The sequence below is a fragment of the Neophocaena asiaeorientalis genome, unplaced genomic scaffold (genome assembly GCF_003031525.2).
Source record: "Neophocaena asiaeorientalis asiaeorientalis breed wild unplaced genomic scaffold, Neophocaena_asiaeorientalis_V1.1 scaffold118, whole genome shotgun sequence".
Taxonomy (NCBI): domain Eukaryota; kingdom Metazoa; phylum Chordata; class Mammalia; order Artiodactyla; family Phocoenidae; genus Neophocaena; species Neophocaena asiaeorientalis.
This window is the reverse complement of record NW_020175528.1, coordinates 10,339,013-10,365,212: the sequence shown is the minus strand read 5'-3', so window position 1 is coordinate 10,365,212 and position 26,200 is coordinate 10,339,013. Positions and strand designations below refer to the sequence as shown.

At 43.0% G+C, this 26,200-nt stretch overlaps 1 protein-coding gene across 1 annotated transcript; it reads left to right on the top strand.

The window, feature by feature from the left end:
- The first annotated feature begins 1,622 nt into the window (after positions 1–1,622).
- On the top strand, positions 1,623–26,200 carry MINDY4B (MINDY family member 4B). Its single transcript, XM_024769037.1, has 7 exons — positions 1,623–1,919; positions 2,653–2,718; positions 7,273–7,343; positions 9,109–9,181; positions 9,989–10,150; positions 24,235–24,415; positions 26,058–26,200. The coding sequence occupies exons 1-7, from the start codon at positions 1,623–1,625 to the stop codon at positions 26,198–26,200; spliced, it is 993 nt and encodes a 330-aa protein (XP_024624805.1).

Below are 26,200 nucleotides of genomic sequence, written 5' to 3'. Positions count from 1 at the left end.
GGCGTGTCCACCAACTGCGTAAAAGGGATCCCAAGGGATCTAGATGGAACACATACAGCATTTGCTCCATGAATAGCAAGCATTTAGCACAGTACCTGGCATATGGCAGGTACTACATAAATGCTAATGAGTAATTGCTATTATTGACCTGCTCCTTGAAGCCTTCCTGAACCTTCCCGATCACAAGTTCTCCCTCCTGCCCCTGTCGTCTCACAGCACTTTGTCTGACTCTCATTCTACCTTGGACAAGGGTTTTGGAGTGTGAGGGTCCTGCTACTGATTTCAATATCACCATAGAGCTAGATGGATTCTATAAATCAGGAGTCCCCAACCACCGGGCCGCAGACTGGTAAGCAGTCCGTGGCCTGTTAGGAACCGAGCCACACAGCAGGAGGTGTGTGGCAGGCGAGCAAGCGAAGCTTCATCCGTATTTACAGCCGCTCCCCATCGCTCGCGTTACTGCCTGAGCTCCACCTCCAGTCAGCATTATGGAGCTGTATAATTACTTCATTATATATTACAATGTAATAATAATAGAAAGTAAGTGCACAATGAATGTAACGTGCTTGAATCAGCCCCAAGCCACCCCCCGACCCGTTCGTGGAAAAATCGTCTTCCACGAAACCGGCCCCCGGTGCCAGGAAGGTTGGGGGCCGCTGCTATAAATCGTGGCTGAGTTCATTCATTAACCTCTGTCATGTGTTTCTTCACCAGGACAACAGTTGTCAATGTTAAACATTTAGAAAATGAGCATAGGAAAGGTCTGTGATGTAAACATTGGCTCCCATTTCCGGGGAATTCTCACCCACTGGGATTATTTGATGGAATCTAATGGTTAAGTCAGGAGGCATACTGCCTGCATTCAGGTCACTGCTCTACTGCTTTAAAGGTGAATGACCGGGGCAGAGTACTCAACCTTGCTGTCTTACTTTCCTCATCTCTAAAATGGGACTAATAATATTGATAGCATCCACCTCACAGGTTGTCATAAGGATTAAATGAGGTAATACGCGTTAGGTGCTTAGAACAATTCTGGGCCCAGTGAGTGCCAGATGAGTGTCGACTATAAGTTAGTAAGGGGGAAGTGGGCCTCAAATGATTCGTAGGATGTGATCAGGCAGGAAGAACAGAGAGAACTTGCATATTCAAGGCAGACAAGTACATGAGAAAAAGCATGGAGGTAGAATGCAGAAACTATGTCCAGGGAACTAGTCCATCTGGGGCAGAGGGTTTGCAAAATGGAAACCTGGGAGATAAAACTGGAAGGATTGTTTGGGGTTGCACTTGGGAAGGGCCTGTGTTATCAGGTTAGAGAGTTTGGATGGAGCCCAGCTGGAGTTCAGGAGAGAAGACAGTGCTGAGATTCAGCAGGGGCAGTAATGCACAGGGAGGGATCAGTGGAGAACCCAGAGGATTAATGCTCTGGGGTGAGGATGCCCGTTCAGTGCGGGCAGAGAGGATGAGGCCCTCCACAATGTTCTCACAGTGTAGGTTGACGAAGGAACCAAACTGACCCAGCCTATACTCAGAAGGGTCCATGAAAGTGGAGGCCCAGGCCCTCAGCTAGGGGACACTCATTGCAATGCGTTCCTACCCTCCCCCCGGGCTGAAGTTTGTGCGCGATGAGCAAGCAGGGGCAGAAGCGCGCGCTGGCCGCGGCGCTCGCGGGCATCCTGTGGGCCGCAGGAGCAGCTCGGAAAGCCACCATCTGCCTTGTCACCGAGGACACTCACGTCGCCCCGACTCCTGACTACTCTGGGGACGGTTTCACTGAACGGGTGAGTGCGCTCCTGCCCGTCCTGTCCTACCAGATAAAGGATGGTGAAGCCTGGGTGAGTATTAGACTCACCACGGAACTGGAGGTGGAACTGATGCTCCTGGGTGGACCTCCACGATGTAAGCATCTGATGTGGCCAAAGGTACCAGCCAAAGAGGCGAGGATCAAGGGCATAAGTAATCCAAGCAGCCAAAATAGAGATGCCTGCTGTGAATTTTTCCTTCCAGAATTCACCATGATCAAGAACACTCCATACCCAACAGAAAAGAAGCAGATTCACAGACATAGAGAACAAAGTAGTAGTTATCAGTGGGGAGAGGGAAAGGGGAGGGGCAACATAGGGGGAGGGGATTAAGAGGTACACACTATTATATATAAAATAAGCTACAAAGTATGTTGTACAACACAGGGAATAGAGCCAATATTTTATAATAACTATGAATGAAGTACTACCTTTAAAAATTGTGACTCACTATATTGTACACCTGTAGCTTATATAATATTGTATCTCAACTATACTTCAAGAAAAAAAAATTGTTTAAAGAATATCCCATGCCTGAAATTATCATAAACTCCATTTCCATAGCCACTCTTCTAAACTTGGCTAAATTCTACCTATTAGGGAAAAAATCTGTTTACAGTTTTCCTGCTCAAGATACCATATTGGTTTAAAACTGAGGAATGTAAAAGTGAGGCCGGTGGCCACCCAATCTTACCATGTATGTTTTACGGGGCCTTGTGTATATGTCAGTTTCTAGCAATGTGATTTTGCAATGAAACAAAGAACTCCCTTGAGGTACTAACAGTGAGTTGACATCTCCTAGATATAACTTTCATCTTCCTTTTCATTTTTATCTTCTATTTCTGATTTATAGCTCCAGCTGTTTGAACTTTTAGAGAAAGAAGCCACTGAGAAATTCATCTATGATCACGTACAGTGTGTAAGTATTTAAGTGTTGAGATCATTCCTTTATGTTGAACTGATCGTACAGGACTCTTCTTCCTTTTATAAAGTGTATTTCTAATGATGCTTGTTAAGAAAAGCAGGTCATTTTGAGGACTAAGAGAGGGCAGAATGAGGGAAAGAGAAACCTGTCTCTCCCTCCCCACAATCTAGAAAGAGGCCAGATCACACATAGGCCCACTCACAAATGCCTCTTTCTCCTTGGCTAATCAAACCCAGAGAATAATACTATAGAGGGCATATACAATAAGATTGCTTTTATGGGAAGAGAAAATGTTAGAGCAGCCTTGCCTCATCTAAGGGATAAAACACAAAAATGGTAGTCTAAATTACCAAAACGGCCATTCACAGTGGCTCAGAAAAATGACTGCCAGTCTGAAAAATGTGGCCCCCTTTCACATCTTCTATCAGCACCTTCCACACAATGCCCTCCCCTGCAATGAATCTCCCCACCTCCTGTGTGGGAAGGACACAAAGTAGGGGATAGGGATGGTGGAAAACGGAAGGTGCTTTTTTAAGTTTCCTCTGTGGATAAAGAAATGAAAGTTGATTTTCTAAAGAATCAGAAACTTACAATGTAGCAGAGGAAAACTAGAGTAACCATGAAGCCATATAAACGTGGCTTGTATGGAAAGGGAAAATTTGATGCATGAAACTCACAACCCCATTCATTTCAAAGGTCATAGGGACAGAAAACTTGGGCATGAGTTCTCAGCCACACACTAGCTACATGATCTTGCTTAAACTAGTTACCCCAGACCTTCCTCCCCCACCCTCTCTTGGGTCTATGTGGCAGGCAGAAGAATGGTCCCCTGAAAGATGTCCATACCCTACCCCCTAGAACCTGTGAATGTTTCATTACACGGTAAAGAGGAATTAAGCTTGTTAATCAGATGACTCTAAAATAGGGAGATTATCCTGGATTATCCGGGTAGGCCCAGTGTAATCTCAAGGGACTTTAAATGTGGATGAGGAAGGTGTAAGACAGGGAAAGACTGATGTGATGTGAAAAGAGTACCACCAACTGTTGCTGGCATCGAAGGTCGAAGGTGGGGGCCATGAACCAAGGAACGTGGGCGCCATGAACCAAGGAACGTGGGCAGGGCTGCTAGAAGCTGGAAAGGGCAAGGAAACAGATTCTCCCCCAGAGCCTCCAGAAAGAACGCAGGGCTGCTAACACTTTGATTTTAGGCCAGTAAGACCCATTTCAGTCTTCTAACCTCTAGAACTGTTAAGATAATAAATCTGTATTATTTAAGCTACTAAATGTATGGTAATTTGTTACAGCAGCAATACGAAACTAATGGAAGCTCTATGATAGATTTTAAATACCTGACATGAAATGTTAAGCTAGAAGCCTGCTTAGGGACTTTTTTGTGGTAGAGGGAGATGTTTAATGGGGCTACATGGAGAGGAGCCATGTAAGAAATGACTCTGCCAGCAAACAGAGGCAAACCCTTCCCTCTCTTGTCTTCCATCTCTTCAACTCAGACCTGGGAGAGTCTGATTCAATAAGGAAGTCTTTCACATCTGCAAGGGCTTCTTAAGTGTAGCCAGAGTTGAGAATAAGATGATTAGAGCTAGAGCTATACGTAGGTTTTCCCCCTGAAGGACAAAGAGTTGATAATGGGGACCTACTGTACAGCACAGGGAACCCAATACTCTGTAATGACCTATATGGGAACAGAATCTTAAAAAGAAGGTATGTATGTATATGTATAACTGATTCACTTTGCTGTAAAGCAGAAACTAACACAACATTGTAAATCAACTCCACTTAATTTTTAAACTAATGTTTAATTAATAAAAATTAATTTAAAAAATAAAATTTTAAAAAAAGACTAAGAGTTGAGCTGGAATAAGTAATGAAAGGAAGCAGAATCAGACTGCATGGTGCAGGTGGGCTTTGCACAAGCGTGGTGTCAAGTGGACCCAAGCTGACCGTTACCATAGCCACACGGGGAAAGGGTTGGCACCATTTCCTGAGTGAGGGGGCATCTTGATGCATAGATACTCCTCTGAAGGGCACTCCCTAACTGGGGCTGCATGTGTGATCAGCCCGCATCCAGACCCTTACCAAACACCATTCACTATCAAAAGGAAGCAATTCTGTGCCCTGTCTTCAGGCAGAGATCACAAGCTAGAGGTCTGAGGGTTACATGTGGGCAGTAGGCCTATTGTTATTATGGGTTGAATTGCATCTCCCCTCTCCCCAGAAAAGAGATGTGTTTAAGCCCTAACCCCCAGTACCTGTGAATGTGTTCTTATTTGGAAAGAGTTTCTTTGCAGATGTAATCATGTTAAGATCAGGTCATGCTGGATTAGGGTGGGCCTTAATCCAATGACTGGTATCTTTATAAGGAGAGAGAAATTTGGTCATGGACACCGACACATGCAGGGAGAATGCCATGTGATAATGAAGGCAGAGACTGTCCCAAACCAAGGACACCAAGGACTGCCAGCAGCCACCGGAAGCTAGGAAGATACAAGGAAGGATCCTCCCCTAAGGCCTTCAGAGAGAGCATGGCCTGCCTCTGACACCTTGATTTCAGACTTCTAGCTTTCAGAACTGTGAAACAATAAATTCCTACTGTTTCAAGCCATTCAAATTTCTGGCCATTTGTAGGGTAGGTCTAGGAAACTAATACATCTATTACATAGGATCTGCAGCATTAGCTCATATGGTGTTGTATTTTTCAAAACTCGACTTGGTGAACTTCAAAAATAATCAGAAAATTCCACGTAAAAACCTAAATGTTCGGGCATTCCCTGGCGGTCCAGTGGTTAGGACTCCTCACTTTCGCTGCTGAGGGCACAGGTTCAATCCTCAGTCGGGGAACTAAGGTTAAGCCACCCCTCAATCTGCACAGGGCAACAACAACAACAAAGAAAAACCAACAACAACACAAAACCACACACAAAAACTAAATGTTTAGGTCCTCCCCACTCCCACCCAAAATCAGAAAATCTGACAGCACTAGGCCTGTATTCTAGCATGTCTTCAATCAGCTGATAAAGGGAGCAGTGACTCCCATTAGACAAGTTGTGATAGACTGAATGATGTTACCTAACTGGTAAAACGGACTCTGCCGATGTGATTAAGTTCAAGATCTCAGATGGGGAGATTATTCTGAATTTTTCTGATGGGTTCAATGAATCATAAGGGTTTTATAAGAGAAAGAGGACGGCAGGAGATTCAGAAAAAGGGATGTGATGAGGGAAGCAGAGGAGAAGAGGCTATGTGATGTGGAGTCATGAACCAAGGAATAAGGACAGCTTCTAGAGGCTGGAAAAGGCTAGGAGGCATCATAGCCTCCAGAAGGAACACAGGCCAACCAGTAGTTTGAATGGAGTCCAGTGACACCAGGGCTGGACGTCTAACCTCTAGAACTGTGAGATGATGGATTCCTGTGATTTTAAGCCAACACATCTGTGGTCGTCTGTTAAGGCAGCAACAGGAAACTGACACACAAGTGCTGTCCCTTGCCTCGGGCCCCACCTCTCCCCGTTTCCCTCACGTCCTGGCGTACCCCCATTTGGGTTCTCATCTGGCTTCTGTGGGCACTGAAATTTCTTCTCCTGCCTGAAGATCCAGCCCCTGCAAGGGCATAGATAGTGAAGGGGACAAATTAATCCACAAAAGGAAAAGTGCATGCATTTTAGCAGAAGGTTTCCTGATATAATGCCTTTAAAGAAGAGGCTTTAACCCAGGGCACCTTGAAAGCCAGCCAAGGAGCTTCTTTTCTGCAGGTAGAGCATTGACACAAAGCTAAGATAAGGCCAACCAGTGAGAGGCCCTGAATGAGGATGGATTTTATCCTGGAGCTCACAGGGCACCTTTGGAAAGTTTGGAGCAGAAAAGTAACATGGCCAAGAAAAGAGACAGGGAGAAGTGCCTTAGAGAGGGACAGACAGTAATTTTGCTGTGGTTCTAGCATGTTCTAAGAACTACGGTAGGTCCTGTGCATTATTTCATTTAACTTTTGCAACAATCCTAGGCAAAGGGTCTTTTTATCTACATTTGCAGGTGAGATTGAAACTTAAAGAAGCTGGAGTTAATAGAGTAGAACTGGTTTTGAACTCAGGTTTGTATAACTCCAAAGCTATTTCTAGAAAGGCTTCTCTGGTCCCCCTGAGTTTAACAGGATGATGAGGGAGGATGCACTGACGGAGGGAGGCTGGATAAGGGCCATCCAGAGCAGCTCTGAGGAACTGAGCTAGGATAGATGCTGGAAAATGGAGAGGAAGTATACACTATGTCTTAGCCATGATTCGAAGAGAATCACATGATAGAAGTGGAGGAAACATGGGTTGGAAACCAAGAGAATGATGGTGCCATTGGCACACCTGAAGCAAGGAAAGAGGATGCATCTGAGGGTGGAGGTGACCTAGAGAAGCAGAGAGAGCTCCCATGGTCCTTTTGGCAGCTAGAAAAAAATCTCTCAGGTATAAATCCTTGAATTCATGCCCACAGATACACAGAGATGCACTGTGTTTATGCAAATGTGTTTTTCCTTTGTTTTTCAAATAGTTCAAAGGAGAAGGAAGCCATGGTGTCATCTTGTTTCTTTACAGTCTGATCTTCTCCAGAACATTTGAAAGGTAAATTCTACAAATATTTGCACAGGTATTTCCTATCGCTCTGGGGTCACATAAACAATGCTCCCTTGTGTTGGAAAATATTTTCATGCCTTATTGGAAACATGAGTGCAATTTTTTTCTAGTGGACACTCTTCTGTTGATGGATCCTTTTCTGTAGTCAGTTTGGACATATTCATGGGAGAGTGGATGTCATCAGAAAAGTTTGAATCTACATTTCTAGCACAGTAGTAGGTTCCTTTCTCTTGTGGTTATAAATATTGGCAGATACCACTCAGGCTTATTTGTACAGCTCTCATAAATGAAAATATTTTATGATTTCTATGTACGATAAAATATATATCCACAAATATTTATTTTGTCCCTATGAAATGCAAAGCCCTGTTCTTGGCACTGTGGGAAATACCAATGAAAGAGAGTATGGCCCTGACCTCCTTGCAGGTTCCAATTTGGGAAAAACCAGGGGTACACAGAGAGACTGAGCCATCCCAGGTGGTACTTGACATGCCAAATGAAGTACAGAGACAATGAATCTTAACGGATTCCAGAGGAGGGAGGGGCCCCAACAGATAAGGTGGCCGAGGAAGGCTTCTGGGAAGAAACAGACTTTCTTCTGGACCCTGAGAAAAGGGTAAGCTTTTGAGAGTCAGAGAGAGAGAAACAGAGGGCCCCCAGAAAGGAAGAACTTCAAGCCTTGAAGCAGTTCCTGAAAACCTGTCTTTTGCATATCATACTTTTATGATCTATATTATTATTTGCTTAACAATGTCCTTAAATCAACACACACTTGGGACTTCCCTGGTGGTCCAGTGGTTAAGACTCTGTGCTTCCACTGCAGGGGAGGCACGGTTTCAATCCCTGGTCAGGGAACTAAGACCCTGCATGCTGTGTGGCATGGCCAAAAAATAAATAAAAGAAAAAATTCAAAATCAACACACATTTAGATATCATCCTCTTCTTAAACATTAATATCCTCTAAATCATGTAGTTGCTGCGCTAAAGAAAAAATGTTTTAAACACATCACTGTAAAATTTTTTTAATGCTCATATCTATACCACCTAACATCACGCCATAATTTAGGAAACACTGCCCTGAATTATATCTGATGCTTGACCCACGTCTTTAGGTCTTATTCACAGAAGTGCTTGACCTTCCAGTCCTGTGAACAGGTTCGTTCAAGAACACATACAGCTCATATAACTCAGCATCTCCCTCCAGGTGACAACACGAGCCACTTTCCACCTTGATATTATACTGTCCTGGATGGAACCCTGACCCCTTGGCCCTGGTGAAACAGTAGAGTATTCAGCCAAGACATGGGCTTAACTCCCCAGCTGGTGGTTTCCACTTGAACAGTCTGGTCAACTCTGCCTTGGGCCAGCACTCTCTGGAGGGGTCACGTGTCACCACCCTAAGCCAAGCGTCCCTTGGCACTCAGCGCAAGCAGTTTTGCTACACAGCCCAGCACCCACACGGAGCCCACACCCAGGGATTCTAACGTGTGAGGTCTGTCGCTTCGTCCTCCTCCCTGACCACTTATCACTGGCTTCCCCCAACGGCATCCAGAGCTTGCCCCGTCACCTCTGCAGCCCCAGTCCTAGAAGCTTTCCCAGTGACAGATGGAAACGTGCCAGGCACATGGGAAGGACAGTGACCAGGCAAGCCCAAGTCACTGCTGCTCTGCGTTGGGGGGATGGAGAGAGGAGAGGCTGCATGTCCCTGGAGCATCACCGTCCGTGAGTGTTGATGGCTTCTCCCACTCTGCAGGCTTCAGAAAGACCTGGACGTCTCCACCACTCATCTGCTACGACCTAATGCTGGAGGTTTCCTGTGCAGGCAGGTGGGTTGGAAGACTTTGCCTTTTTTATTGTAGCATCTCAATTAGGTTTTGTTTTTTTTTTTTTTTTTTTGCAGTACGCGGGCCTCTCACTGTTGTGGCCTCTCCCGTTGTGGAGCACAGGCTCCGGACACGCGGGCTCAGCGACCATGGCTCACGGGTTCAGCCGCTCCGCGGCATGTGGGATCTTCCCGGACCAGGGCACGAACCCGTGTCCCCTGCATCGGCAGGCGGACTCTCAACCACTGCACCACCAGGGAAGCCCTAGGCTTTTTTTTTTTTCCTTTCAACTAAGCATATTCTCTCCTTAAGTGAAGAGTGATCAAATTATCTTTGAAAAACTAAGATGCTCCCTTGAGTTTGTTATCAGATTCTATCTTTCCACTTTCCATCACAGTCCTTTCTAGTTTACCTCTGAGAGCCTGCCATCCCTGAGATTCTAGAAACATTAGAAAATATCTTGACAAGACCGCCCAGGAGTCCCTAATAACTGAAAGAAAAGCACTATAAAAACTTCTTAGCTTCATGCAGCTTAAATCACAACTATGGAAACCTAAGTTTAAAAAAAATATGAAGGGAGGAAGGGCCCATGGGGAGTTATGGGGCATGGCTCAAGAAAAAAAAATCAATAGACTCCTGTTTTAACACTACCAAACATTCATGACATACGTTTTCCCAGAATTATATATTGTGGGATTTCATTCTTTTCACTAAAAATGATACATTTTATGATGATTAAAAGAAAAAAGAAATTAAGTCCTTGTGTCATCGCTACCTGAAATGTAAATATTTGTAAAATGTGTCATCTAGGCAGTTCTGAACATGATTTTAACTGGAAGAGCCAGTCCGCACGTCTTTAACGGCTATCAGAAAGGAAAGTCTCAGGAAACGTTATGTGGGGTCCTGACCCGCAGTGACGTCGGCTATTTGCAGTGGCATAAGGACACCTCAGAGGATGATAGACTTTCACAGGTGAGTGTGTTCCAATTCTCAACCACACCACCAGAGTGTCACTATCTGGACAAGGCAATTCAAATCGGAGCTTACTTTTTCCTTTACTACTTTCCTGCCTGCCTTCCACTTGCACATATAGACACACGTGGAGATTTTTCAGCGACTAAATGGAAATATCCAAGTCTACTGGCTTCCTATTTTACTTTATATATTTTTATGTATACAGAGTATAGGTAATACAAGTAATATGCAAATAATTTTTAAACAATACTTGAAATATACAAATAAAGTCTCCTGGCATCCCCACTCATCAGAAATCAACACTGTCAGAAGAGAATGTTTACCCTCCCAACCGTTTATTATGCAAACATGAATGCATATATTCTATCTATCGCTCAAAGCTTTAAAAAGAATAACTGAAAAAAAAAGGGAATCCCACTTACAAAACACCTCTCAAAAAGCTTTCTAGCTCAGGGGATGTACAACCTCTGACAACCAGAAAGTAGACTGTGCTGTTGAAAAGCACAGCCAGAGAATTAAGTAAGACGTGGTTCTGTAAAAACAACCAGGAGAGAGAGTGAGGAAGCAGGTATACCCACCCAAACCACAAATCAAAGGTGCTTCTGTGATATTTTCACCAAAATGTCATTACAAAACCCAGGGAAGGCAAGGCAGATTCTATGAAAAGCCAACACTTCTTTGGAGCGGCCCTAACGCTAGCTGGGATGGAATTCAATGTGATGGTGACAAACCCCCCCAGGCTCACCGCCCACCAGCACCAAATGAGGCCCCATTACTCAGAGCCTGTCCTTCACTCTCCTGGTTCCAGCTCAAAATCCCTTTCAACGTACAGGGCTTTACACTTTACAATGTCCTTTTATATCCATAGCTTCATCTGTCTTTCCTCCTACTGTTGGCTCCAGCTACAATGTGTTAATCATGAAATCAGCATCTCACAACACATACAAATCACGTCTGATAGCATTGGGAACGTAGCGTCTGACTTTCGCAGAATTAGTATATTTTGTGTACAAGTGTGTCTTAAAAGTTTACCTAGTATTCCTTGAGTTTGAAATCTAGTCCATCATAGAAAAATGACACCAGAAACTAACATAACATTGTAAATCAACTATACTTCAATTTCAAAAAAGAAAAAGAAAAAAATGAGAAGTGACAGATAAGCTAAAAGCAAAAGAAATGACCCCAATCCCATCACCCAGGGTCAATCTTCTCAGAAATGCTTCCTTCTCTTTCTCATATAAATACGTTCTATCCTACTCCTCTGAACCCTGCACTTAACACTAACGTCCTTATATGCCAATGAATATATATCCTTCATCACATTTAATGGATACAAAGATTTGCACTGCGTGAATGTGAAGACTGTACTTTGAATATGCCCTAGACAGAGAATGGATTTGTTATTATTATAAAGTTCCTAATCGTTTGTTCCAGACAATTTGGGAATTCATCTTAGAATTTGATATATATATATATATAAAATGACAAGGAAAACTAAGCCAGAAATAGGGGACTTACAGATTTCATTTTACATATTTTTCTTTTCTTTCAACCATGCATGGTCACTTGAGGTCCATGGTAAAGCATTCTGTACCGATCAGAGCCCAGTAACAGGCCAAGACTCAGTCTGGTAGGATACACTGGGGGCAAGTTTCAAGGAGTGAGGGTGCAAAAACCCCAACAATTTTAGTGCTTTGCCTACTATTACAAAGCTCTTTCACAATATTATTTCACTGTATCCTCATTTTAAACTACAAAGATTTAAAGTGTTTCTCATAGCTCTGTCATTTAAGTAGGTAATTCAAAAGCTTTGTTATATCTTTGCACCACCTCTGTTGTTATTTGCTTAATATTTTCCTTTAAATCAACTCACTTTTACAATTTGAATCTAACGTTTTCTGCAGCAGTAATACAAACTATGGACTTGATATGCTATTTTTTTTCTAATACATATTAAATAAATAAGGAAACATGTTCTGTTTTAAAGTTCACCCCTTGTGCCCTGACTTCCATGCCACATGCCACCAAGGGGCACGTGCGCCGTACTTTAGAAACCTGGTGTAAAAGTGAGAAGGTTCCCATAACAAGTGGAAAACAGCCCTGTCCTGGGAACCAGGAGACTTGGCTGGAGGCCTTGCCCTGCCACTCACAGGAGTGTGACTTGGGCCAGTCACTTACCTGCTCTGAGCCTGCTTCCTCATCCACAGACTAATGTCCTAACGCTTGCCCTGCAACCACATGACTGATGTGAACAGCAAACAAAACCGTGAATGCTGAAGCCTGTTTGGAAAGCCTGAGTGACCTCTCCACACGTAAGGCTTTATAATAGATGACAAGGAATAATAGTAGAGTGTTTTATTCAGCCGTGTTCATTCAGCATCTATTGATTGTGAGATTCTGTGTCCAATACAAAGAGGAGTTATACATGGGCCAATACCGCGTACATAAACTGAGTGCTATAGGAAGGGTAGGCAATAAAAGCTAAGTAACAGCGATCTTGACACTGGCTGCACATGGAAATCACCTGGAGAGTTTTGTTTTTTTCAAGCGACTTTATTTATTTAGAGCAGCTTTAGGCTCACGGCAAAACTGAGTGGAAAGTATTTACAAAGATTTCCATGAATCCCCTGTCCCTACACATGCATGGCCTCCACATTATCAGTATCCGTCACCAGAGTGGTACATTTGTTACAACTGATGAACCTACACTGACATATCGTTATCATCCTAAGTCCATCGTTTACATTAGGGTTCACTCTTGGTGTTTACATTCTATGGGTTTGGACAAAGGTACAGTGACACGTATCCACCATTATAGCATTATACAGAGTAGTTTCACTGCCCTAAAAATCCTCTGTGCCCTGCTGTGCAACCCTCCGTCCCCCCCAACCCCAGTCACCAATGATCTTTTTACTGTCTCCATAGTTTTGCCTTTTCCAGAAGGTTACCTAGTTGGAATCATAGAGTATGTAGCCTTTTCAGATTGGCTTCTTTCACTTAATACTATGCATTTAAATTTCCTCCATGTATTTTCAGTTTGATACCTCATTTCTTTATAGCACTGAATAATATTCCATTGGAATATTGTGAGTAACATTTCATTGAACAAATATTATTCTCCTGATAAACCATGGTTTATTTATCCATTCACTTACAAAAGGTATCTTGGCTGCTTCCAAGTTTTGGTAATTACGAATAAAGCTGCTATAAACATCCATGTGCAGGTTTTTTGTGTGGATGTAAATTTTCACCTCCTTTGGGTAAATACCAAGCAGGGCAAATGCTAGATCATATGGTATGTTTAGTTTTGTAAGAAACTACCAAGTTGCCTTCCAAAGTGGCTGTGCCGTTTTACATTCCTACCAGCAATGGATGAGACGTCCTGTTGCCCTACATTCTTGCCAGCATTTGGTATTGTCAGTGTTCTAGATTTCGGCCATTCTAATAGGTATGTAGTGGTATCTCAATTATTGGGGTATTTTTGGCATTGCCCTGATACTATTATAGTATATGATGTGGAACATCTTTGCATATACTTGTTTGCCATCTGTCTGTCTTCTTTGGTGAGGTGTCTGTCAGTCTTTGGTCCACTTGTAGAGCTTTTAAAACTATCAATGCCCAGGTCACCCTCCAGAACAGCGTCAACTACACATGTGTAGGACCTGTGTGCTCACACTCAGCCCCACACTTACAAGGTGCTGCACTTGGTTTGATGCTCTGTTGTCACTGCCTTAACGTTCTTAACACTTTTTCAACAAAGGCCCCCGCTTTTTCATTTTGTACTGGACCCGACAAATTGTATAGCCTTGTCCTACCCAATGATTCTGTTTATCTGGGTTGGAGAGCACCTGGGCATTGAATTTTTTTTTAAGTCTTCAGGTGATTCTAATATGCATCCAAGGTTAGAAACCTCTGTTCTGGAACAGGGCTGCTTAACCTCAGCACTACTGATATTTTGGACTAGATAATTCTTTGTGATGGGGGCTGTCCTGTGCATTATGGGATGTTTAGCAGCATCCTGGCTTTTACCCACTATGCCCCCCGCCCAGTGTGACAACCAAAAATGTCTTCAGACATTGCCAAATGTCCCCTGGGGGACAAATTTGCCCTGCCTGAATCACTGCTTTAAAAAACAGAAAAAGAAAAAAATCTTGTTAGGCTTAGCTGATTAAATCCTGTTAGGCTTAGCTGATTAAATCCATGGTGTGCAGAATTGGAAAACTAGCTATTTCAACTGAAATTACAAGAAAGAGTATCTTCTTTCAATCAGTATCAGAAAGGTTGACAGCTTTCTATTCCTTTTTACCGTTTGCAAGGCTTTCGGGGCAAGTTTCAAACCTTATCTTAAATTAAAATTAAACAGGTGTTTGCTAAATAGCTACTAAACTGCTCCAACAAAAGAAACTATATCAAAGGCTACGCACCCCACCACCACCACCCCTGCCCTTGCTCCAAGAAAGAGAGATAGAGAGAGAGAGAGAGAGAGCCTCAGAGAGTCAAGAATTCACAGCCACCCAGTGCTACCATTTTCCATGGATCGCATTTCTTTTGATACAAGTCAGCCCTGACCAATAGTGCTACTAAATCATGCTCTAAAGAAAAATACCTGCAGAGCCTAAAATATCCTCCAATAATAAAGTGGATGTTTGTTGGGACCTTAAAGTCAATCAAGAGGCCGAGGCCTAAGGTAAAAAAAATAAATAAATAAGAGCTTTCCTGCCAGGAAGAGGGCAAAATGTCCCCGACCTCAGGACCACCGTCCGAAGGCCCACTCACAGACTGGAAGTAGGGCAAAGGATAGCGACAGGCCAGGTTAGCTTTTAAATCTACATAGAAATCACATGTAGAAATCAAAGCTTCCATCTTTTTGAAAAGTGACTAATGTGGCTTTTCGTCCTTTCTTCTTAGAGTCAGTGTTCTCTCCCCAGGGAGACACCTATGAATCCTACCCGCGGTAAAAATTGCCTGAAATTGTACACTCATGGCTTGAAACCCGGAGGATGTTTATTATGTTGTCTCTAACGTGCACTTCAAGTTTGGTTTCAGAACAAATGTATTAAAGAGCAAATATAGGCTGGTAGGTAGTATTCTTACTTGAACTGCTGAGATATATAACTGTATTAGCCACATGTGTACATATAAAGTTTATTTAATCTGAAGGTGCTTTTTCATTTTCTACAGCAGCTCATTATATTCCAGGATAAGAGCAATCCACAACTCATCTATTATTGTTAAAATAATTTTTACATAGAATGATTTTATGTATATAAGAATTTTATATTTTCTCATCATCCCTGAAGATGGTATTTTTTAAAGCTCATTTAGTCATTATAGTGCCAACAGCCACTTGTGTAGAGCACGTACTGTGTGCCAGCCTCTCTCTAAGCCACTGGTAATGATATCTTCTTTCATTTCATCCTCACTTCCACTCAAAGGTATAATCAGTGTTAGTTCAAGTACACTGGCTGTTGTTTGGTCATTCATTTTAGAGATGAGAAAATCCAGACTGAGAAAAGTAGAGGAAGTTGCCCTAGGCCACCAGCTAGGGAAGTGTCAGAGCCAGGGTTCTGACCCCAGACCCAGCTACATTCCAAGGCCCCTTCAGCCCATTTGTGCCACGTTGCCTGTCATGCTCATCTTGGCTTGTTTTCTGATAAAGTGGTAAATACAAAATGTCATCTTGGCATTATATCATCAGAAGTACTTTCGTCATCGATCACATCAATGTATTGACATAGAGATGTAGATCTGTATTACATAATCTATAAGATCAATCCCAGGTACAGTGATGCTGAACTACAACAGTTAGATGGTGGCAAGATCATGGCTCCGTTTTAGAACGCATGACGGTCGTGCTCAACATCTAGAACTTTATCCACTGACTTCTAGGTTAAAGCAGTGGTGAGTTTGAGTTGATCATGAACTGCAGGTACTGGTAGCACGCACCCTTGCAAGTATCTGTTACCCTTCACCTGTGGTTTGTCAGACCACAACTCTCACTTACGTGCTAGAAGCACAAGCTCAGTGGCACTCAGAGACGTGCTAACCAGAAGCCCCATCTGACTGCAGTGCATACAGATGTCTAGTGCTTCACGACATTTTATCAGAGAACTTCTTGCAGAACAACAGTTTGCTCAGAAAAGAACCAGATGTGGGTCTAGGACAATGCTTTAAGCATCACTGGATTGAGGACCTCACAATCACTCCCCTCCCTTTCTGCTCTGCGGCATGGTGACTCTGCACAGGACACATGAATATGCCCAAAGCATCTAGGTTTAAGCATTTTATGGGTACTTAGGGACTCCTGCCTAGGGTGGGTGCTCTAAATCAGAAGATTCTACGTAGGCACTGGTAATAGAAACCTAATATAAGAAGTTTTCTGAGTTCAAAAGAAAACCAACGTGCTGCCTGACAGATTCTGCTGTCGAGGTGAAACCCCTCCTGTACCACTGCATCTGTCTTCCCGAAGTGAATCTCCTCTTACTCGGTGACAAAATTGCAGAGATTGCGAAAACACACGTCTTTCAGTCCCAATGTCACAGCCCAGTGGGTGAGATTAAAAAATGAAAAAGGAGCTCTCATTAGATGACATGGCAAGGCCCCCAGAGTCCAGCAGAAGGATGGTTCCTGCAGCACACAGCCAGCTCCCCTCAGGACGAGGCACTATTTTGAAGCCTCCCGTCACTTTTCTATTTGAAGGTACAGGTTTGAGTGTGAGGTTCCAATACCTAAGTGAGAACATAAAGCAGTTGGAGTCTAACACCATCTGGAAAGCCTTAGGAGGTTTACATTACCTTCGCACCTGCCACAGAGAAGAAAAATCAACTCTGGTTTTTAGAAGGGACTGAAGCCATTTATATCTTGCTGGATTTATTCCCCCGGCAGCCCTGGCAGAGCACATCACCATCCGAGTCCTACCCTCTTCCCTTTTTACACTTTCCCTTTAAAGAGACTGATAGGAAGATAGCCAACCCTAAAAGTACCAGGTGAAGCTCCACCCACTGTTCTCTACCACTGAGTCACTGAGGTAGTGCCCTGCAAACGTGACAACAGCCCTGCAAACTCACTGAGAGAAATTACATCAACTCAAGTTCCAGGTGGCAGAGATGAGAGTCCAACCACGAGCACTCATGCACACAAATTGTCACCAGGAATCAGCGAAAAAAGCACAACACTTCCGACACCTTTCTCCGGTTCAGATCACCAGCTGGGGGCCTTGGGACTTCAACATCAAGCTCGCTGTGCAAAGGCATACTGTAAGAGCCATTGTTCTAGACGGCGGCATAGGAAAGCATTACGTGGACTCCATCCTCACCCTCTGGTGCTTAGAATTGTCCCATCCTTCTTCCTATCTTCATAACTTTACATTAAATGATACATGTTATAGAAGGCTTGATTGTTGCATGGAAGGCTGAACACACTGGGCTCATTACACTATGAGTGAATTTAAGGAGAAAGGTATTTTATTTATAGCACCACTGTATCACAATTTAATTTCCTTCTTACCATGGCAACATGAGGCAACACGCACAAACTCTGCATTGGTGGAATCTCACCAATAAAACATATTTAGAATCCTCCTTTGGGGGAGCTTGGCTGATAAACTGTGTCTACCCCAAAGCAATACAAATTCTTTTTTTTTTAATTTAATTTTATTTATTTTTTTATACAGCAGGTTCTTATTAGTCATCCATTTTATAAACATCAGTGTATACATGTCAATCCCAATCTCCCAATTCATCACACCCCCCCCCCACCCCTCCGCCACTTTCCCCGCTTGGTGTCCATACGTTTGTTCTCTACATCTGTGTCTCTATTTCTGCCCTGCAAACCGGTTCATCTGTACCATTTTTCTAGGTTCCACATATATGCGTTAATATACGATATTTGTTTTTCTCTTTCTGACTTACTTCACTCTGTATGACAGTCTCTAGATCCATCCACGTCTCTACAAATGACCCAATTTCGTTCCTTTCTATGGCTGAGTAATATTCCATTGTATATATGGAACACATCTTCTTTAACCATTCGTCTTTTGGTGGGCATTTAGGTTGCTTCCATGACCTGGCTATTGTAAATAGTGCTGCAATGAACATTGGAGTGCATGTGTCTTTTTGAATTATGGTTTTCTCTGGATATATGCCCAGTAGTGGGATTGCTGGGTCATATGGTAATTCTGTTTTTAGTTTTTTGTTTGTTTTTTTTCCGTACGTGAGCCTCTCACTGTTGTGGCCTCTCCCGTTGCGGAGCACAGGCTCTGGACGCACAGACTTAGCGGCCATGGCTCACGGGTCCAGCCGCTCCGCTGCACGTGGGATCTTCCCGGACCCGGGCACGAACCCGTGTCCCCTGCATTGGCAAGCGGACTCTCAACCACTGCGCCACCAGGGAAGCCCTATTTTTAGTTTTTTAAGGAACCTCCATACTATTCTCCATAGTGGCTGTATCAATTTACATTTCCACCAACAGTGCAAGAGGGTTCCCTTTTCTCCAAACTCTCTCGAGCATTTGTTGCTTGTAGATTTTCTGATGATGCCCATTCTAACTGGTGTGAGGTGATACCGCATTGTAGTTTTGATGTGTATTTCTCTAAAAATTAGTGATGTTGAGCAGCTTTTCATGTGCCTCTTGGGCATCTGTATGTCTTCGTTGGAGAAATGTCCATTTAGGTCTTCTGCCAATTTTTTGATTGGGTTGTTTGTTTTTTTAATATTGAGCTGCATGAGCTACTTGTAAATTTTGGAGATTAATCCTTTGTCCGTTGATTCGTTTGCAAATATTTTCTCCCATTCTGAGGGTTGTCTTTTTGTCTTGTTTGTAGTGTCCTTTGCTTTGCAAAGGCTTTTAAGTTTCATTAGGTCCCATTTGTTTATTTTTGTTTTTATTTCCATTACTCTAGGAAGTGGATCAAAAAAGATCTTGTTGTGATTTATGTCAGAGAGTGTCCTTCCTATGTTTTCCTCTAAGAGTTTTATAGCATCCGGTCTTATATTTAGGTCTCTAATCCATTTTGAGTTTATTTTTGTGTATGGTGTTAGGGAGTGTTCTAATTTCATTCTTTTACATGTAGCTGTCCAGTTTTCCCAGCACCACTTATTGAAGAGACTGTCTTTTCTCCATTGTATACCCTTGCTTCCTTTGTCATAGATTAGTTGATCATAGGTGCGCGGGTTTATCTCTGGGCTTTCTATCCTGTTCCATTGATCCATATTTCTGTTTTTTTGCCAGTACCATACTGTCTTCATTACTGTAGACTTGTAGTATAGTCTGAAGTCAGGGAGTCTGATTCGTCCAGCTTCGGTTTTTTTTCCCTCAAGACTGCTTTGCCGATTCGGGGTCTTTGGTGTCTCCAAACAAATTTTAAGATTTTTTGTTCTACTTCTGTAAAAACTGCCATTGGTAATTTGATAGGGGTTGCACTGATTCTGTAGATTGCTCTGGGTAGTATAGTCACTTTCACAATAGTGATTCTTCTAATCTAAGAACATGGTACATCTCTCCATCTGTTTGTATCATCTTTAATTTCTTTCATCAGTGTCTTATAGTTTTCTGCATACAGGTCTTTTGTCTCCTTAAGTAGGTTTATTCCTAGGTATTTTATTCTTTTTGTTGCAATGGTAAATGGTAGTGTTTCCTTAATTTCTCTTTCAGATTTCTCATCATTAGTGTATAGGAATGCAAGAGATTTATGTGCATTAATTTTGTATCCTGCAACTTTACCAAATTCATTGATTAGCTCTAGTAGTATTCTGGTGGCATCTTTAGGATTCTCTATGTATAGTATCATGTCATCTGAAAACAGTGAAGTTTTACTTCTTCTTTTCCAATGTGTATTCCTTTTATTTCTTTTTCTTCTCTGATTGCAATGGCTAGGACTTCCAAAACTAGGCTGAGCATTTATTCCACTCACGTTTAAGGTAATTATCGATATGTATGTTCCTATTACCATTTTCTTAATTGTTATGGGTGTGTTTTTGTAGATCCTTTTCTTCTCTTGCGTTTCCCACGTACAGAAGTTCCTTTAACATTTGTTGTAGAGCTGGTTTGGTGGTGCTGAATTCTCTTAGCTTTTGCTTGTCTGTAAAGCTTTTGATTTCTCCATCGAATCTGAATGAGACCCTTGCCAGGTAGAGTAATCTTGGTTGTAGGTTCTTCCCTTTCATCACTTTAAGTATATCATGCCACTCCCTTCTGGCTTGTAGAGTTTCTGCCTAGAAATCAGTTGCTAACCTTATGGGAGTTCCCTTGTATGTTATTTTTTGTTTTTCCCTTGTTGCTTTCAATAATTATTCTGTCTTTAATTTTTGTCAATTTGATTACTATGTTTCTTGGCGTGTTTCTCCTTGGGTTTATCCTGCCTGGGACTCTCTGCACTTCCTGGACTTGGGTGGCTATTTCCTTTCCCATGTTAGGGAAGTTTTCAACTATAATCTCTTCAAATATTTTCTGGGGTCCTTTCTCTCTCTCTTCTCCTTCTGGGACCCCTATAATGCAAATGTTGTTGCGTTTAATGTTGTCCCAGAGGTCTCTTGGGCTGTCTTCATTTCTTTTCATTCTTTTTTCTTTATTCTGTTCCGCAGCAGTGGATTCCACCATTCTGTCTTCCAGGTCACTTACCCGTTCTTCTGCCTCAGTTATTCTGCTATTGATTCCTTCTAGTGTATTTTTCATTTCAGTTATTGTATTGTTTATCTCTGTTTGTTTGTTCTTTAATTCTTCCAGGTGTTTGTTCTTTAATTCTTCTAGGTCTTTGTTAAACATTTCTTGCATCTTCTCGATCTTTGCCTCCATTCTTTTTCCGAGGTTCTGGATCATCTTCACTATCATTATTCTGAATTCTTTTCCTGGAAAGTTGCCTATCTCCACTTCATTTAGCTGTTCTTCTGGGGTTTTATCTTGTTCCTTCATCTGGTACATAGCCCTCTGCCTTTTCATCTTGTCTATCTTTCTGTGAATGTGGTTTTTGTTCCACAGGCTGCAGGATTGTAGTTCTTCTTTCTTCTGCTGTCTTCTCTCTGGTGATGAGGCTATCTAAGAGGCTTGTACAAGCTTTCTGATGGGTGGGGCTCAGTTCCCTCCCTGTTGGTTGTTTGGTCTGAGGCAACCCAACACTGGAGCCTACCTGGCTCTTTGGTGGGGCTAATGGCAGACTCTGGGAGGGCTCATGCCAAGGAGTACTTCCCAGAACTGCTGCTGCCAGTGTCCTTGCCCCGTGGTGAGCCACAGCCACCCCCCACCTGTACAGGAGACCCTCCAACACTAGCAGGTAGGTCTGGTTCAGTCTCCTGTGGGGTCACTGCTCCTTCCCCTGGGTCCCGATGCACACACTACTTTGTGTGTGCCCTCTAAGAGTGGAGTCTCTGTTTCCCCCAGTCCTGTCAAAGTCCTGCAATCAAATCCCACTAGCCTTCAAAGTTTGATTCTCTAGGAATTCCTCTGCCCATTGCCAGACCCCCAGGTTGGGAAGCCTGACGTGGGGCTCAGAACCTTCACTCAGGTGGGTGGACTTCTGTGGTATAATGTTCTCCAGTCTGTGAGTCACCCACCCAGCAGTTACGGGATTTGATTTTATTGTGATTGCGCCCCTCCTACCATCTCACTGTGGCTTCTCCTTTGTCTTTGGATGTGGGGTATCTTTTTGTCGAGTTCCAGTGTCTTCCTGTCGATGACTGTTCAGCATTTAGTTGTGATTCCCGTGCTCTCGCAAGAGGGAGTGAGCACACGTCCTTCTACTCCGCCATCTTGAACTCGCAATACAAATTCTTAACAGAAGATTCCAGTCAAACAGGTTACATGGTGCTCAGAGGAATGAAAGGGGCATGATATTTGGCTGGGTTCCATTGGGAGGTGCTCAGCTTTGGTTTTGTGGGACTCCCTTTAAACCAGGTATGTTCTCAGCTGTAATCCGAAGGCTCACCCCTCAGAGTTAAAACCCAAAGTGCTGGGACAGACATTTTCCTCTTGACCAGAATCTCTCAAGGCAAGCGGGACTCTGCCTGTTTAGTGTGGGGTCTCTGGGTGATCACTTTGGGTGTTGGAGATTGTTATATTTATAACTACTTCATTTTCCTCCTACTTTAATAAAATCTTGAGTAGCTTTGAGTTCAGGAAAGAAAACCATTGCATTGTTGCATAAAATCACAACAGTGTGGTGTCAGCCCTTTGCAGAGTATGAATCTGAGCGCCTGTTGAATTTTGCCTACATTACAAAGATTCCATGAAACAATATCATATATGCCTACAGCCTATTACATCCATCCACACACAATATACAGGCAATTTCCTTTGCTTAAAATCAGCCAGAACATCGACCTGAAGTTCAAATGGAGTGGCTTTTGATTACAAACAGCCCTCAGTTTCCTAATTGGTTGATCCATGTGTTCCAACCTTAACAATTCCAAGTCATATGGATCATATTTTGATGACACATAACCTTAGCACAGGAGGCACCATCGCAAGAAGGCCTGAGAAAGAAAGAGCTTATTTTATAACTATGAATGGCGACAGTGTTCTTTGGAACTTGGGGGTGGCTCCTGGAACTTAAACACATGGGGCTGCTTCAATGGCACATCCTCTGTGTTTTATTTCCGACGTAGCCAGTGGGCGACTTGCCCCACGTTTGGTGTGTGAGAGGCTCATGTTATACTCAGCCCAGAGGGGCCAGTGCTGGTGTGGCCCCACCTGCACCCACTATGAGCATATCCAGACTGGGGTGCTGGGTTTGCACCCCTTTTTCCAACTGTCAACTAAAACTGAGGTCATTTCTTTTGAACACAGTAATATAATTTTTCTCCAGTAGCTGAAGAGAAAAGCTTAAAGACAAAAGCACCTCTGATTCACCCACTCACCCACAACTGAAGAATTTAAACTCTAGAAAAAGGAAGAGATTTGAATAGAGCTATTGAGAAATCAGAATGTCAAGTTATTAGCCTTTAGTACTTGGGTTTACAAAACACGTGATCATTTTCTGAAAGCTGGATTTCCCACACAAAAGAATTTGCTCCTGAGCACACAGGACAACTTGAAGGACTGAGAAGAAAAGAAACAGAACTGAATCCTTTTGTCATGTGAAGACGTGCCAGGGCTGAGGGTCCAGAGCTCTCCCTGTCATCGTGGGAAAATGATGGGGTGTCCACGTAGCTCATGTTTATCTCTTTAAGTAGAAAAAAAAATTTTTTTAACATTAATGAGTTTCAATGGCATTTAAAAAAATGTGCTTCCCTGCCTCTTCAAACAATACGGGAGACACCATTAAGAAAAATACACTATAATATCGAGATACCCTCAGGGGCTACTGCAGTGTGCAGGACCCTTTGTTACGGCACCTCCCAGAGTGGTGTTTTTGTGAATCTAATGCACTAACTTGAAAATTCAAGGCTGAATTGACAGTTGCCTGGAAAAACCAGATAACAAGCTGATTAAATCAGTGAACTTAAAATTATAGGTAATATTAAACTAGTACACTCAGCTCCAAGTACCTCTTCACAATTGATCTACACGTTAACACGCAGATATAGGTATATCTGTGTGAGTGAGGGTGTGTGTGTTCCCCTTATTTCCCAGAAGCTTTTTTTTGTATTCAAAATATTCACTACTTCCATATTCTAAATAGTCTCTTTTTCCTATATTCTAAATGGTTAGTGCTGCCTGAATGACCACCTGCTGAATGAAATACTGTCCTACCTTGGGAACGGGGGTAAATACACTAGTCAACAACAAAGACCACTTGACATTCTCTTGTTCCACCCCTACATTTCTATTTCAGTTTATCTATTTATTCTCCGCCTCACTTCCAAACTGAACTGAGATGGTTCCACCTCCTCCGTGAGCCCATCCCCAAAATGTTTTAAAATACAATCCATGCAGAGAAAGACTGCAGCGTCACCACCACACCATTCATAAATGCAAATTCATTCATGATGAAGCTTTCGTTTGAAATCTCCCTTCACACACTGCACCCTGCACAGCTCCCAGCGCAACGCCGAGCCTCCAAGCTGCTTTTTGATCCTGATGCCATATCAGCATCTTCCACAATGTGGCCAAATCTCTATGCTCATCTGCATTCCCCTCTCCCCTTGCAGGTGGGCAGCATGCTGAAGACTCCCAAGTTACCTATTTGGCTGTGCAACATCAACGGAAATTACAGCGTCCTTTTTAGCACAGACAGGCAGCTGTTATCAGACTGGAAAGTGGAGCGCCTCTTTGATCTGTACTTCTACAGTGGCCAGCCCGCACAGAACAAGCCTGCGCACCTTACCGTAGGTGAGCATTCCAGATCCCAAGCGCCCTGACCTTTAATGCGCTCAGAGAGATGCGGCTACTGCCGGTTCACAGCTCATGCTAGCTCTACAGGAAGATGTAGAAGTGTGATCTCTGAGATGAAACCTAGGCATCAATCCCATGGGCCTAACCTAAGCATTGTAACGTGGAAATGCTAAACCTGCTTTAAATAAGGGCAGGGGGTCCGGAAGTAGCACAGAGGAACCAACAACTTTTAGGTAAGAGAAAAAACAAAAGGTTGAGAGTCAGATTTCCAAAGAAGTCTTCCCTGGGGTCTTCTATCTGCGAGCACAAGGCATGTAATGCCCAAGGAAAGAACTAGAAAAACAAAGGGATAGGGGCAGGGGGGTTCCAACTGGTCTATTCTATCCCAAGAACAAACATCAGATGATCAATCATCCTGGGACATAGTAACGAAACTGAGAGGGCATTTGTGTTCAGATTAGTTCAAAAAGCATTTTTGAGGCCTACTAACAGCCAGCCACTAGGAAAGCAACGATAACGAAGGCACAGTCCCAGCAAACCTTAGAGGCTCTGCTCCAAGGGCGACCACACAATCCACTTCAATTCCCACCATATTTTTTTAAACACGTGAGGAAAAAAGACTAACCTTAAGATGTCTTTAAACGTTGGCCTTTTGGACAAGGGAAAAACCATGATGAGACTGGGAGGCTGTATCTGGTACCTCGGCACCATAGATGGAGCCTTGCTGATTTGATGTCTGACTCTTTGCATTTAGTATCACAGGTCTGGTGTTAAGCAACTTGTCATTATTATGACTAAATTTGGAAAAGTATCTTAGTGACTGCTTTATCTGTGTGACTCCTCATTCTTTTTCTCTACTTATGAGAAATATCTGTATAGATATATAGATATACATGAGCCCATTTCATTCAGTGGGACATTGACAATACATTCCTTAAAATATATTATTGTTTCTACTTTACTCTCTTCTTCGAGGAAAGCATCGTTTTTTGTTTTTGTTTTTATTAGCTCACATGCATGGCAAGCATTCTGTTCCGGGTGCTGTGTTGAAGACCTTACATACATTATCCCATTAAATTCTCCCAACAGTCGTCTGAGGTAGATACTATGGTATTTATTTTACATAGAGGAAACTGAAGTGGCCAAAAAATGATTTCTAACTGAGTAAATGAGGCTGAGAGATGTTAAGTACCCTCTCAAATGTCATTTGAGACCAACCTGGGCCTGGAACTCAGTTCTTGACTACTCATGAGAATACTTTGCCCTTCACCCCCAAATGCAGAGGTACTCTTAGAAGCACTGAGAAGCGGTAAGCTCTCTCTTTTCTTGTTTTTCCCGACAACATCTGGTGACCTACACCCAGCTCTATGTGTCCCACCTGGTGCTGGACCATGCCATTACACGTCATCAATATTCCATTTCCGAACTCTACAACAACCCAGGTTATCATGGTCATGCTTTGTATGGGGCGAGTCTAAATACCGTCATCTACTAGAATCCCCCTCTGCTTACCCAGTTCTAGGAACACAGCTTCCTGAGCCCAACTCCTGCCCACCCATCCTACATTCCTTCCTTCCTGGCTCCCTCCAAAATGGTATACATAGGCTGGGGTCTAAATGCTGGCTGTTTCCCCCCTCAGATACTCATTCCCATCACTGGGAAAGAGTCCGACATGAAGATGAACACAGGCCAGGAAGACGGTTTTCTCCAGTGGAGGCAACAATCAGAACCAAGTGGAGAGAGGCCACCATCAACTGGAATGGAACCGTTCCCCTTTACTAA

Coding starts and splice junctions, on each gene's coding strand:
- MINDY4B (XM_024769037.1), top strand. CDS start 1,623: ATGAGCAAGCAGGGGCAGAAGCGCGCGCTGGCCGCGGCGCTCGCGGGC. Junction 1,920..2,652: donor AGCATCTGATGTGGCCAAAG/GTACCAGCCAAA, acceptor TCTGATTTATAG/CTCCAGCTGTTTGAACTTTT. Junction 2,719..7,272: donor TCTATGATCACGTACAGTGT/GTAAGTATTTAA, acceptor TTTTTCAAATAG/TTCAAAGGAGAAGGAAGCCA.